The following is a 13,411-nucleotide window of genomic DNA, read 5'->3' as shown; positions in this document are numbered from 1 at the left end:
ATGCACGGGAACGGCATGGAGCTGGGTTGGGGCGGGTCAGACTGGGCATGAGGAAACATTTATTTACCCTCAGGGTGGTCAGACGCTGGAACAGGCTTCCTAGAGAGGTGGTTGATGCCCCACGCCTGTCAGTGTTCAAGAGGCAGTGGGGCAGTGCCCTCAGTAACATGCTTCAACTTTTGGGCAGCCCTGAGGTAGCCAGGCACTTGGACTTGATGGTCTTTGAAGGTCCCTTCCAACTGAACTGCTCTAATTCCAATATTAAAAAGGTTTTCCTGAGGTAAAGACAAGAGAAACAGTGCCTTCAGGTGCTTCTGCAGCAGGTCACGATGGGCTGAGTGTGTGTTTTGTTTCTTTTTTAATGTTGGATTCTGTCAGTGCAACAGGGAGTAATAGGAATGAGCCGAGACTTCTGCTTATTTTACTCTAATGACCTTGTTCTTATTGGCTGAAGATAGTTAAGATGCTCTACAGATACTTTGGTATCTGTAGAACTGTTCAGGAGCAAGTTGTGGCACGCAACATGTGGCTGCGTGTACCGCACCAGGCCGCGCAGTTCAGAACTGGGGAGTGTGCTGACTGTGAGGGGTTTCCTACAGAGCAAGGGCCTGATGGGTTTGTGAGCTGTCCAAATTAAACCAAGTTAACCAGAGATCATTAGTTCTTCAGCGTGTTTGGATGTCTGAAGTCCTCAAAGTGCAAAAATCTCTCTTTTATGCGGCAGAGCATGTGTTGGGTTCACAAATGTAGAAGTATGAATAGCTTTTGTCTCAGTAGGGCTCTATCTGGTAATCCGTTATGTAGTACTTGGAGTGAGGATTTGGAGTGTTAGAAACCGAACAGAATGATTCACAAATAATTCAATGAACATATCTGCTGCCCTCCCCTTTCCTCCCCTCCTGTTCCTCCCTCCTGTTCCTGCCGCGATCTGGCTCCACGGTCGGTATCACAGCACTACAGCTGCGTTGGCTGAACTGATGCGCAGCGACTTTGGGGGATCGCCAGGAAAAAAAGTGAGGTGGATCTTCCCCTTGCACTGAATACCCTTCGGACGGAGGCCTAGGGTACTCAGCATGTGTTAGTGGAGATTTCTGGTCCTTTCAGGGGCATGCAATTGGATACTTTGTGAAACTGCATTAAGTTAAAGGAGCTTTCTGTTCCAATGTTAGGATGGGTTAATTATGAAAGAGAAAACCACTTGTTTAGTGTATCCTAAGTGGTGGGCACAGTCACCAATGCTATGGGGACAGAGAGGTTCCTTAGGGATCCTTGGCAGAAGGATGCTACTAAGTTGTAATTATAATTGTGAGCTTTATTATTTCACAGGGTTTTATGACCAGTGTAGCTTAAGGTTCCTCGATGTTTGTTGTAATCACGCAGGACCTTCAAGGCTGGTGAGGAGCAGGAAAGGGGGACTGATACATGACCGGCTTCCCTACAGATAATGGCCATTTACTTTACAAAATGGCACTGGTTATGCTAACCATGTTATCCTGCGTTAGGAGCAGGGGATACTGGTCACGGCTACCCGTGCAGTCCCTTCTGAGTGCTAAGGTCTATCCTTATTGCAGATTTTTCTGAAAGCTTTTTGTTTAGGAGTCTACTTTAACAAAAAAAAAAAAAGTCAATCTGTTCTGTGGTTTTTGCAAGGCATGTATTCTGCAGAAACTGACTGTGCATGAGTATTTACAGAGAATATGTATTTTATTTACTTGTAAACAGTGAAATACTTGGAGTGTAGACAAGATTAAATGAAAATTGGCCTTTTTATACCCATTCCCAAAGGCTAAAAAACAGAAAGAGAAATCAGCAAGTCCTGATGCCAAGAGTATTGTTTGAATGATATCTGAGAATGTAAACTACTAATAGAAGTTCAGATAATTTGGAGGATTACAATTATTAATGATAATTAAAATTCTAATGAGTTACATTTGGCTATCTGCAGGAATAGGATAATCTGAAATACTTTGCTCAGTGGTGGGGTATGAGATCCTTGTAGGATCTCTGTTTTCACATCATAATGCAGTAGTTATGCATTGCTCAGCTCATTGGTAGGTATCCTAATGATATTTTTTAAATAGATGAAAGTTGCTTGCAGTAGAGATTCGCAGGAGCTGATTGCATTGATCCTTTTGGGAGGACTGAAAAAATACGCTGAAAATCTGGGGCATAGTAAGATGTTTGCCAAGTCTTTAGGTTGGTTATAGGTTGGATTGAAGGGGAAGACCTCTTTTGGGGTTGACCTTCAGAAAAGGATATGAAGAACAAAGTAGGACAACACATAAATTATTACATACTGACTTAAAGTTGGCATGGCTGGTAGATATAGAAGGCAATGTAACATTAGAACAAGTGTGAAACAGGGCCTCTGGGTTTTATTCCAGATTCTTACTAACTGGCTGGGTAATTACTCATCTCTCTGGGTCTCCTTCTGCCCATCTGGTAACTTACCTAGCTGCCAGAACTGTTGTAAGGCTTTAACTAAAGGTGAACTGCAAAACAAATCAGTTGGTGTGTGCCCTTTGGTGTTCTTTTGTGATGTGTAGCCATGCCTGTGCTACTGTCTTTCTCCAGCTCTACAGGTTTGTTACATCGAATACACCAGCTATTGGAAAAGAAGGGTCGAAATATTTCACAAAGCGTACACGTGAACTGTCTGGTAGTGAGTGAGGGAGCAACAGCCCCAAGGTTAACATTCGGTAAAGTTGCCAAATGTGAGGTTACTCACAGATTTCCTCAGTGAGGAAAAGTTGAGGGAGGTTTTGACATTGTAGGCCGTGCTATAAGAAGAGGTCTTACTGTGCAATGTGGGGGAAAAAAAATTAGAATTGTGAAGGAAAAAGCCTTAGGTCTTTTGGGACCTTCTCTTTTCTGTCTTGTTTCCTCTGAAATGTGTGAAAGCTTACAATGGTCTGCATAGTAAGCTGCTCTTATGCAATCTGTGAGGCTTCAGCAAGGATTCTTGAAAAATGGAAGAGGGGGAGTGAACAGTATGTTGTTGTCACTTAGTGAGGAGTGGGTGTAGGTTCATTGACTTCCCTCTTGGACCAAGAGCTTGAGTGATGCTTGCAGTCCAGTGGGTTGGGATTTTAGCCTGTGGGGTGCGAGTCGTGCGAACTCCTTGCACTTGCCTATCTGTGTCACCCATTCACAATACTAATCGTTTTGTGGGGTGTGAGTGTGTGGATAGTCTTAGTTTGGAATGAGAGTGCCCTATTTAGCTAACAGTAGCCTAATTATTTTGTTAAACAGCTTTGGTAGAATTATAGTGAAGGATGTACTGACTTACACAAGATAATTGCAGTTATGAATTAAAGATGCCTGGTTGTGATTGATTGTGCGGATACGCTCTTATTGCTGTTTATAAACCCAATACAGAACTTGGATTACAAAGGCTTTTGCGATCGATATTTATTTAAAGAAAAAAAAAATCCTGACAAAATACTTTTTTTTTTTTTTTTTTACGGTGTGTAGCCAAGCCTTGTTTTCACTGCAATTTTCCTCCAGACAAAGTCATTTATAATTAATTAGGCAGAGAGTGTTTAAGTAGAAACAAACACACAAGGACAGAGTCCGTCGCGTGCGGACGTCAATGGCTGTAAGTAAAGTGAAAATCCTGTCTTAATAAATTCAAAGCCTTACACCTCACAACGAGGCTGTGCATAATGTGTATTAAGCCAGGAATAGCCTTGATTAATTCTGCTTATTGGGAGTAATGTGACCCCAATATGAATTAACAGGAAAAGACTGGGAAGATGATGGGGGTGTGTGCTGTGTGGCTTTGTTCTGTGGGATGCCTTCTGTGCCATTTTGCCTAGCACGTGCATCTGTATTTCTGGTAACAGCAACTGTCTCTGCTGCTGAAACTCCTTACCCTGTTGTATTTGGATATTAAACTTCTCTGAAACTAAATGAAAACACTTTTGAGTGCAAGGAGGAATATGCAACTGTTTGCCTTCTTCCAGATTTTTCTCCTCAGCAACAAATCATTGCGTGAATCAGTTTGGAATAGTAAATCCAAGCACTGAACAGTTTTTGTTTTGCCTTTCAGATTGTTTCAAGAAAAAATCCAGAGGATGTCCAGGAGGTAACAGTTTAAACTTGTGCAAATGTCTGTTTGTGTATTGCGTTATGCCTTTTGAAGTATCTTTGATGCAATTTAGCAATTTCTGTGTATTTTGTCATCCTAATTGAGCATACTTTTTTTTTTTTTGTATGTTTCCATCTGTCTTTTGCTTTCATAGTCGAAAACAGTAGTGAGTGTAACATGTTGCAATTCTGCCCTTAGTGATGAATCCAGACTTGAAACAAAGTCTTAGGGAGTAAAGTGTCTTTTGATGACAAAATGGCTTTGAAAACTTTGCAAGCTCTTTTCTCAGGGCTGGAATTGGCAAATTGATGGCTACTTAACTCCTACCAGTACAATTAGAGATCAGTCCGCAATCCAAGTCTTAGGTCTCAGCTGTAGGTGTTATTCTCCTCTTTAACCAATACTTCACGGAAAAGCCTACATCATTACTGTCTGTTAGTGAGCAGGGAAAATGGAGGAGCATAGGAGTAGTTGAGAGAGGTTAGACTGCAATTCGTATATTAATCCTGCCTCTCTGAGGCTCCTTAAGTATTTTCCCATGATGTACTTTGATAAAACTTTTGAATTGCTTGCTCTTTGCCTCTTCCAAAAAGGCTCTGAATAAGGGTCTGCTATTCTTGTGCCTCTTTAAAGTCTCAAAAGACTGTTAGAAACCATTTTATTGAGACAAAAAATGCATCATGCTTTTCTTTCTTGGTTGTTTTCAGATTAAAAATCTATTTTTTTTTCCGCTTGATTTCTTCTGGACTAATGACTTGACATTGTTCATACTATATTATACTATGTACATGCGTTATCTTCCTTCAAAAGCACAACCTTTTGGCTTTTCAGACATTGAGTAACATATGCATATGTTGAATTTCTGGTGCAGTCTCGTACCACAGTTGAGGAGAACCTGGATAGTTGATGAAAGAAGAGCCCATAAGTGAATTCATTGCATCTCTGTATGGTCAAACATGAGTTACTGATTAGTGGCTTGGCAGAGGTGAGAATTGCCTACTACATCTAATACCCCTTTGTTGCATCCTTCTTTGAAATCTTGAGGATCAGACAAGCATGAACATTCATGCTTTTGCCACTTTTTTTTTTTTTAATCTATAGGAGATTAAAGTAGTTTATCCGAATCAGACATAATCATGGACCTAGTTTTAGACCTGCATTATTGTAGCTTGTAGCTTGATGTTCACCTTTTCCAGGGAGACTCCTGGACTGAGCCCACCCATGAACACACTCTGCCATTACCTTAATCTTCGTTTGTGGGAAAAACACTTTATAGCAGCTGTTGATGAGCTGTTCCTCAGAAAAAATATATTGTGCCTTTCAGCCAGTGTATTGCATGAATATATATTAATTAGTTTTGAAAAAATAGCAGAAGTTTAGTCCTTTAGTCCTTGCTTTAGTTTGTAGGTGTAGATGTAGGATGCCTTGCAGGATTCCACATACTCTAGTCAGCAAGGAGAGGTAAGTGTGCCATGAACTTGTTGATGAATGTCCTTTTTCCACACTTCACTGCATTCAAATTAATTATTTTGCATGTGATAGCATGGTAGCTGTGGTGTTGTGATTCTGTTATAAGCAATCATCTGAACAGCAATACCCCAGGCAGTAGTTGCTGTAAGGATGAATTATAATAAGAAAACAACATACATTGGGAGCTTTTCTGTTACACTTGCTTCCTATGACAGCAAAAGAATTGTGGGCAGTCTTTGAGAGAAAAAGAGTATGCTCCTAATCTGCTCCCAAGAAAATAAATTGACTTCAGTTTTCCAAAACTGCTCAATTAGAAATTCAACAGACAAAATTTTGTACGCACACCAACCCTCTTGCTTTACAATCTGTCTCGTGCAACCCTTTCCCCTAGCTGTACAGAACCACGTGGCTGTGCCTGCCTGCTCGCGCAGAGGCCAATTTAATGGCACTGCTGCGATGCTACTACACGCGTTGCAGATGTGCAACTATACGTAAGGCTGTGTACTGTAACCTCAGTTCTACTCACCAGTTTTCTGTCACGTCTGTTAACTGCACTTCAGAGTACAATCCTTTAATACACGATCTCTCCCGCTACAGCCAATTACAATTCAAGATACCCCCAACTGTTCTTGCTGGGACAGGAAGGAAGATAACCTTGTAAGGGCTTTCTTCTCAAAAGGATGAAGTTAACGTGAAGTTGTGTGTGGAGGAGTTAATAGATACCAAAAGGCTAGTGGCCTTCATTTCAATTTCCTTGCTTCTGAGCGTTGATGGTGGCAACGTGGCATGCGAGGCAATTGTAGCCAGGACAATTGTGTTTTTTTTCTTTTTTCCCCTCCCTCCCCTATACTCATTCACAGAGGAGAAAGGGTTGTTCGTTGTGGAACACAGGAATTGGATGAGTTAAGAGAGATCTACTGGCTCTAGCTATGACAAGCACCTTATTGCGCTGCAATTCCAGCATGTGTTTTATGATATACTTGCTGTGCTTTGTTGGGCCTGGAAGTATAATGTGTCCTTCCTCCAAATCTGACTTCTAATGAGTATGTTAGAGTGGGAGCTTTGCTATCTTTGCTCAGCTGCATGCGTGCAAAGGCATGATCTCCATGAGCTTGTGAAAGGTTTCAGGATGACCTTCATTCCTTTGCTTTGTAAGCTGTTTGTGGGTATGTTTTCTCCTCTTGGCTACTGAGAGATCGCTTGCAGCAGCAGACAAATAATACTTTTTAGTGGAACAGAATCTCATGCTCTTATTTTTTGTCAGCTTTTCACATTGTCTCTGAGTACTGACAACACAGTAACTTGATGTTTTGAGACTTTGCTCTCTAATGCAATTTTATGTTTTATATGCACGCTGTTTAAGAAGTACTAATCATCATTTTCTGGATATTGGCATAGATGAAAGTACAGTATTGGAAAATTATTGTTTCTGAAATCAAAATCACTAGTTGGCCTTTTTGAGAGATTCTGGTTTTTCCTACCGTGCCTGTGGAACTCCATCAAATACTAGTTGTAACTAGTCCTGGATGCCTGTGCACGGTAGGTGGGGCTGAGTCAGGACTGCTGCTTTCTGCATAGCAGAGTTGATAAGTTGGGTGGAGTGTTGCCATATTAAAGCTTTCAATATCCTCTCTGACAGTCCTGTTACCTTATACTTGCATCCTTCTGTAGATAGGACTTGCATCCACTGACAATTGGAAGGCTTCTGACCAAAGTGCTAACAAAACCATCCAACCAAAAAAATAGTACTCTAAAATGAAACCTTTTGCTTATCTCTAAGTCTGATTTCCTTGAAAAAAGTAGTTCTACAATTATGATTGCTCATGAGAATGCAACTGGTTAAATCATTCAGTGAAATATTTGGAATATTTTAAATAGTATTTAGTTGTATTAACGTAGTTGAGACATTTGACTGATGGAATCAACTTTTGAATTCATTAAAATCCTTTTTTTTCCTTTCTACACTAATCACTGTACATTAGTGTTGAGTGTTATGATGGCTCAGTGGGTCTAACCAACAACAAAGCCACAATATAAAATGCCTTTGTATTTTCTTTTTTTTTTTTTTTTCTCATCCTGATAGCAAACCTGTTAGCAATCAAGTGTAAATTTTGCTGCTCAGTTCTTTTCCTGGCCTGATTTTCCTGCTGGGTTCTCCTTCCTTGAATGGAAGGATACAGAGAATGGGATGGAAGAAGGATAAGGTAGATACCTGACTGGGAGGAACCTGCCTGGGAGATGACTACTTCTTTCTGAAAAGGATAAATCAGCAAAATCTGGTGTAATGAATGCTCTCCTTGCATTTCTGAAGTCAGAGATTTTGTCTAGATTACAAAAGGGAACATATTCAATTTTTGATGAGAATTAGTATTAATAAACAATTTTACATGGGGGCTTGTATTTGCACATGATCAGCAGTTTACATGGGCACATAAATTATGAGCTAATTTGCAGTTCTAGGTGCTTCATGCTCTGCCTGTAAGAATTCCTCTGTCCATAAGACTCCATAAGAATCCTTTACCTGTACTGATTTCTCTTTCCTCTTTTTCTCTTTTGCTGTTGTGTCTCTCCCCCGTACCTGCAGCTGCGCCAAGCACAGCATGTTGTTGAGTGTTGGATAGTGAAATGCTCCTATTCGGCTCCTTTCCTCCTCTCTTACTGGTTCCCTGTGTAGCTCTGGATTGCATTGTGGATGAAACGATGCTGCTTTTGCCCTCTGTATTTCCTTCATTCAGCTTTTACTTAATATTTCGTCTGTACACTGTAGTCTTGTTAGACAAAATGAGGGTTGGGGACAGATAATGAACCAATGTAATTTTTTTTTATGGTTGTTACACTTGGCATTTTAGATTGTATATTTTTGTTGAACATATAAACTATGAAGATAGCAGTCTGATTTGCTTAACAACATATTTGTGACGTGAACAATGAACGTATGTGAACGTAGTTGTGATGACCATCACTAATACTCCCCCCCTCTTTCTCTGCTTCAGATAGTCGTTTGGAAGAGATACAGTGACTTTAAGAAACTGCACAAAGAACTCTGGCAAATTCATAAAAACCTATGCAGACACACAGAACTCTTTCCACCTTTTGCCAAAGCCATAGTGTTTGGTAAGCATGGTTTCCTCCTGAATTGCTGAAATTCGTTGATAACTCAATATCCATAAGTACATCCTGTTTTGCGGCTGCATGGAGAAATATTTTCGATGTGCTTTTAGTGCTCAACTTTTTGCCTTGTTGTGAATGTCTTACCAGTAGGTATGCTGGTGTCACAGCTTGATGTTTTTATTAATCGTTTAACAGGACGTTCTTGCTGCTTCCATGTTAGAGATGTAAGCTCAAACATTTATTGACGTATATGTTCTGTATCTGTAAAACATACATTCCCTGTTTTCAGGAATATATTGTCTGTATTAGCTTTGTGAACAACGCTTGAACAATGAACAAAGATTTTCATATATAAGCTGTCTACTTATCGATGAGTTATAGTAAGGTGCCAAGTAGTTGTTGAAGAAAGTGTTTTTTATTTTAGAAATCAGATTATAATTATCAGTTGTGTCTAGCTACACTTTTGAGATCGGTTTTACGTATAGCCATTAGTTATTTCACCAAAACCAACACATAAGATGATTGTGACTCTGCGTGAGAAGTATATGGCGAAAAATAATTAGCCAAAAAACTCTCTCATTTTATCCTGAAGTTTGTCGTCATGAATAGATAAAGGTGGACTTTCAGCAAAGTGGTGTGACTCTATATTAAAAAACCTCCTGAGTGTTAATGCTTAAAAGAAAATTAAAATTTAATATCACTTACGTAACATTGTTTGCATTTTGGGCCTTATGTTAGTATTACTGGATAAGTAACATCTTGAGCTATGCAGAGCTCTGAAATACATTGAGAACGTTTCCTACAAACATGAAATTGACATCTTCTCAAAGTCTGTGTATGTTTTTGTTTGTTTCCAGTGTCCTTCCTTAGGTCATTTTTTGTTTTAAGCATGTGCCTTTCACTGATTTTTAAGCTTTTTTTTTTTTTTTTTGTGTAATGAGTTGTGTGTTTTTTAACATTTTTTGTTCATCCAGTGTGCATTTTGTACTTTTCTTGGTGTTTTTCATGTTCCCCTCCCCCCCCCAGCATTTAATCTGTGTGTTTGTTTTTCAAGTTTTTTTTCGTATGCATCTAGAGTACTTTTTTTACACATTTTCTCCCTGTGTACAATTTAACATTTTTGGCATCTATCTAGCATGTCTTTCTGTGTATTCTTGCATGTATAGCATTTTTCAGTTGGGTGCGCTCTTTTTTTTTCTCTGATGTGTGTTTTTTGGCACTCCAGCAGGTTTTTAAGCAGCCAGCATGCATGTGTGGCATGTTTCCACATTTTCGAAGGGCAGTGTTTTTAGGCGTGTATCTAGCACATGCTTTTGCACGTTTTTTCCATTTCACAAGTTACTGTGTTTTAGCATCCAGCATGCATTTGGCATTTTTGGCATGAATATAGTCCATGTTTTTGTCCAGTTTTCCAGATGTAGCATGTTTTGGTGTGCATCTAGTGTGTTTCTGCATTTTTCGATATTAACATTTTTTTGCATGCATTTGACACATGCTTTTTTGTCCTTAGTGCTTTTTTCCATATTTTTCTTCATTTTCAGTTCTTTTTGTATTGCGTGTTTTTTGTTTTTATTTTTTTTACACTTTCTCAGTAAATGTCAAAAAAGCAAATAAACAACAACAAGCCCACAAGTCTCTGTTACTTTGAGATAGTCGAGCCTGTCAGTTTGCAAAGTTCCCGAACTGAGGTTGTTTTGTCCCACCGTTTTGTGTGACAGCACTGTGGCACTGTCCTGCGCTATGGCATTGTAATGGTGTTTCCTGGCAGCCCTCCTTTGCCTCAAGTGCTAGAGAAGCAGTGTGAAAATCCCATTGAAGCAAAACCTCAGCCTGGAAAGCACAATATTCCCCATAGTTTCAGGATTTCGAATTCTGCCAGACTTCTAGTTTTTGCTACTTAGTGGTACTATATTCTTGATGACTGCTGCATGTAGGCATGGCATTGAGATCTTTTAAAGAATATACTGACATAGTCAACATGAAGTTAGCTTATAACCTAGGTCCAATTTGCCCTGTCAGCTTTGGGGGGTGCTCAGACTTAACCTCTTGTTGTGTGAGAAGGCAAGGACGCTGAACTCTGGTGTAGACTTCGTGGTTCTCTGCGCAGAGCTGTGTAAAATTCTTACGTTAAATTGTCTTCCACATCAATTACGTTGTACCCAGCTATCGTGAAGTTCTACTTTTGCTCATTTATGAAGTTGGAAGTGGAATAAGTTTCAGTGCTATGTCAGAACTTGTGCACTAATGGTTAAATAGAGACCGTATTATTTCATCTTGAGATGATTTTGTCTGCTTTATAAAGAAGAGTGCTTATTGGACAAGTTGTTTACAAGCCAATATTTATTTGCAAAGCGTAACTTAATTTCAAGTAGAAGATATGGTAGCTGGTCATAAGGGAGAGAGAGGGGCAAAAATAAGAAAATTGGGGTTCAAGAGAGTACACACTTCTAATGTCTTAATTAATTTTAAATTGTCAGAAATGTAAACTTGCTAGGTGTTAGTGTACTACCTCTGTAAGCCAGGGAAAAATTGAGTGAAATCCCCTTTAAAAGATGTTCTTCTTTTGGATGGGATGAACAGAAGTGACCACAATGTATGTTGTAAGAGAAGGAAATCTACAGAAATATTCAATGTAGTTACTGACAAAAGGCTCACTGAAATTAGTAACATACTAAACACCTCACTACCTCTGAATGAAGAATACCGGAAAAAGAAAGTAATGTAAAAAAAAAAAAAAATGTATATAGTGGAAAGGAACAGAAATGTCTGACTCTTCTTCAATTTAAGAAGATTTTAAATTTTTAAATTTTAAATTTTAAAAATTCAATTTTAAATTTAATTTAAGAAGAGTTTATTTAAATAATCTTTATTTAAAGAGTAAAATGTTCCTGTTGATCTGTACATCTCACTTCTACACATAATAGGTGCTGTTTTATTTTCACGTAAAGCATTTATCTTAAGTTCTAATATTTCTTGTACTAGAGGAAAAATGGAAACTTAGTAGATTCTGAGTTTTTGACAAACTCGTTTTCAGTTTTGCTCAGTTAATGGTGGGCTGCAAGGTCTACCTCTATTAAGATCTTTATTTTTCAGGGTGCTTTAACGAAGCATTTCTGCAGTGTTTCTGTGGTGACGTTCAAGTTGTCCCTGTTTTTAAACTAGTTACTTATTAGCATTGCTAGTAGTTGCTGTCAACATAATTCTATTTTTTTTTAAAGTACATATGTTTTAACTAATGTATAAATATCATTTTGTGGACAATATACAAGCGAGCACTATTAGTTCTGACAGTTGAACTTGTACTAGAAGTGTTAAACCTGAGCAGAATCTCCAGTGCAGCATTCAGAGTTTCAGGACATGGTGTGGAGAACTGAGAAATATTTTGAAAACGAATATGCTGTGCTGCTATATTTGGTACAACCAAGGATGTGCCACGTCTGCAGAACTGAGTTGCCGTGCGTGTTTTACACTACAGCTCTTGAAGATTATAATGTGCAAATGCATGTATTCTTGTGCTGTTATAATAGAGCTGCTTACATCAAAGCAGGAAACTTGTTATGGGTGGGGAAAACCAAATAATTCTACTTTTTCTGTGCTTCTCTTGAACCTTTTCCACCCATCTTATGGAGGAGACATAATGACCTTGAGCATGGGAATCTCAAACAGATCTGGCTGCTAAAACTTCTCTGAATTGTTACGCTATTATGATAACCATTTGTGAGAAGGGATTACTCTCATTCCCCAATATGCATCAAAAGAATTTCTTCAGTATTTTCAAACTACTTTTTTTGTTAGCAACTTTAAGTATGTCCATATGTTGGGTATACATGACATTTTACCAAAATACTGGTAAGTCTGTACTTAGTGTTTCTTGTATAACAACTGCACAGATATGCTTGGATATTAAAATAAATAAAATACTCCTCCCCTTTCTGAATTTATTTGACAAAAAGAAGGAAAAAAAACCACAAATACTGATAATGTTTGTTAGCAGTGAGTCAGAAAGATCATTCGGGTTATAGTAAACTCAGGTAATGACCTTTTGGGCTTGAAAATACCAAATGAAGGAGCATATTTAAGAATGAGGTGTCGTGTGCAGTTGGAAGTCTTTTGAGAAACTGAAACAGGAACACAAACCTTGCTAGGTGTTTTGTTCTTCAAATCTGCTCCAGAAACAATGGTGGATTCCCTTTCTGGGAATTTGCATTTGGTTTCTGTGTGAGTAAGAAATTCTAGATGGATCATTGCTGGAGCAATAGCCTAATTGTGTTCAGCATTTTTGGTATGCTGAGGTTGTGCTTGAGATTTCCTAAAACTCTGTAAAGACATGATCCCTCTAATGAAGTTTTCATTTGCCTAAGAGATATAAAGAATAGTGGAAGTAACATTGATTTAGATGTGGGAAGACTTCATGGTTGAAATGTTCAACAAGTCAGATGGGTTTCTAAGTACCTTTGAAAATCTGGACAAGAAGGGGGAGATTAATCCAAGTGTTGAGCAACAGAAGATTGCTTGGGAGTAGGAGAAAAGGAGATGGGAAGGAGTTAGGCAGGGGTGGCTGGGAATGAAACTGCCGCAGAGATGACGATCTGTGAACAAACCAGTGCTGAGTAACATTGTCCCTTCCTGTGAAGTTCTTTAGTTCTGTAACTGGTGGTCCTCATAGTGGATCATGATGAGATGGAAAATGTGACAGTGAATAATATTTCAATGGCTCTCTCCAAACATTAATTTTTTTTC

At 38.9% G+C, this 13,411-nt stretch overlaps 1 protein-coding gene across 4 annotated transcripts in view; it reads left to right on the top strand.

The window, feature by feature from the left end:
• RPS6KC1 (ribosomal protein S6 kinase C1) overlaps window positions 1-13,411 on the top strand; it is an 88,856-nt gene that overhangs the window by 2,794 nt on the left and 72,651 nt on the right. For 2 of the 4 annotated variants that reach the window (XM_040551448.1, XM_040551450.1), the window contains exons 2-3: window positions 4,052-4,087; window positions 8,554-8,674. The exons of 1 other annotated variant lie outside the window; for it this stretch is intronic. In XM_040551448.1, coding sequence (XP_040407382.1) covers window positions 4,052-4,087; window positions 8,554-8,674 — 157 coding nt within the window. Of the gene's footprint in view, window positions 1-4,051; window positions 4,088-4,961; window positions 5,076-8,553; window positions 8,675-13,411 lie in introns of all 4 variants that reach the window. One more of the 4 variants, XM_040551451.1, reaches the window with a different exon arrangement.

This window comes from Cygnus olor, chromosome 3 (genome assembly GCF_009769625.2).
Source record: "Cygnus olor isolate bCygOlo1 chromosome 3, bCygOlo1.pri.v2, whole genome shotgun sequence".
NCBI classification, from domain to species: domain Eukaryota; kingdom Metazoa; phylum Chordata; class Aves; order Anseriformes; family Anatidae; genus Cygnus; species Cygnus olor.
The sequence above is the reverse complement of the archived record's forward strand: the minus strand, read 5'-3'. Positions and strand labels throughout refer to the sequence as shown.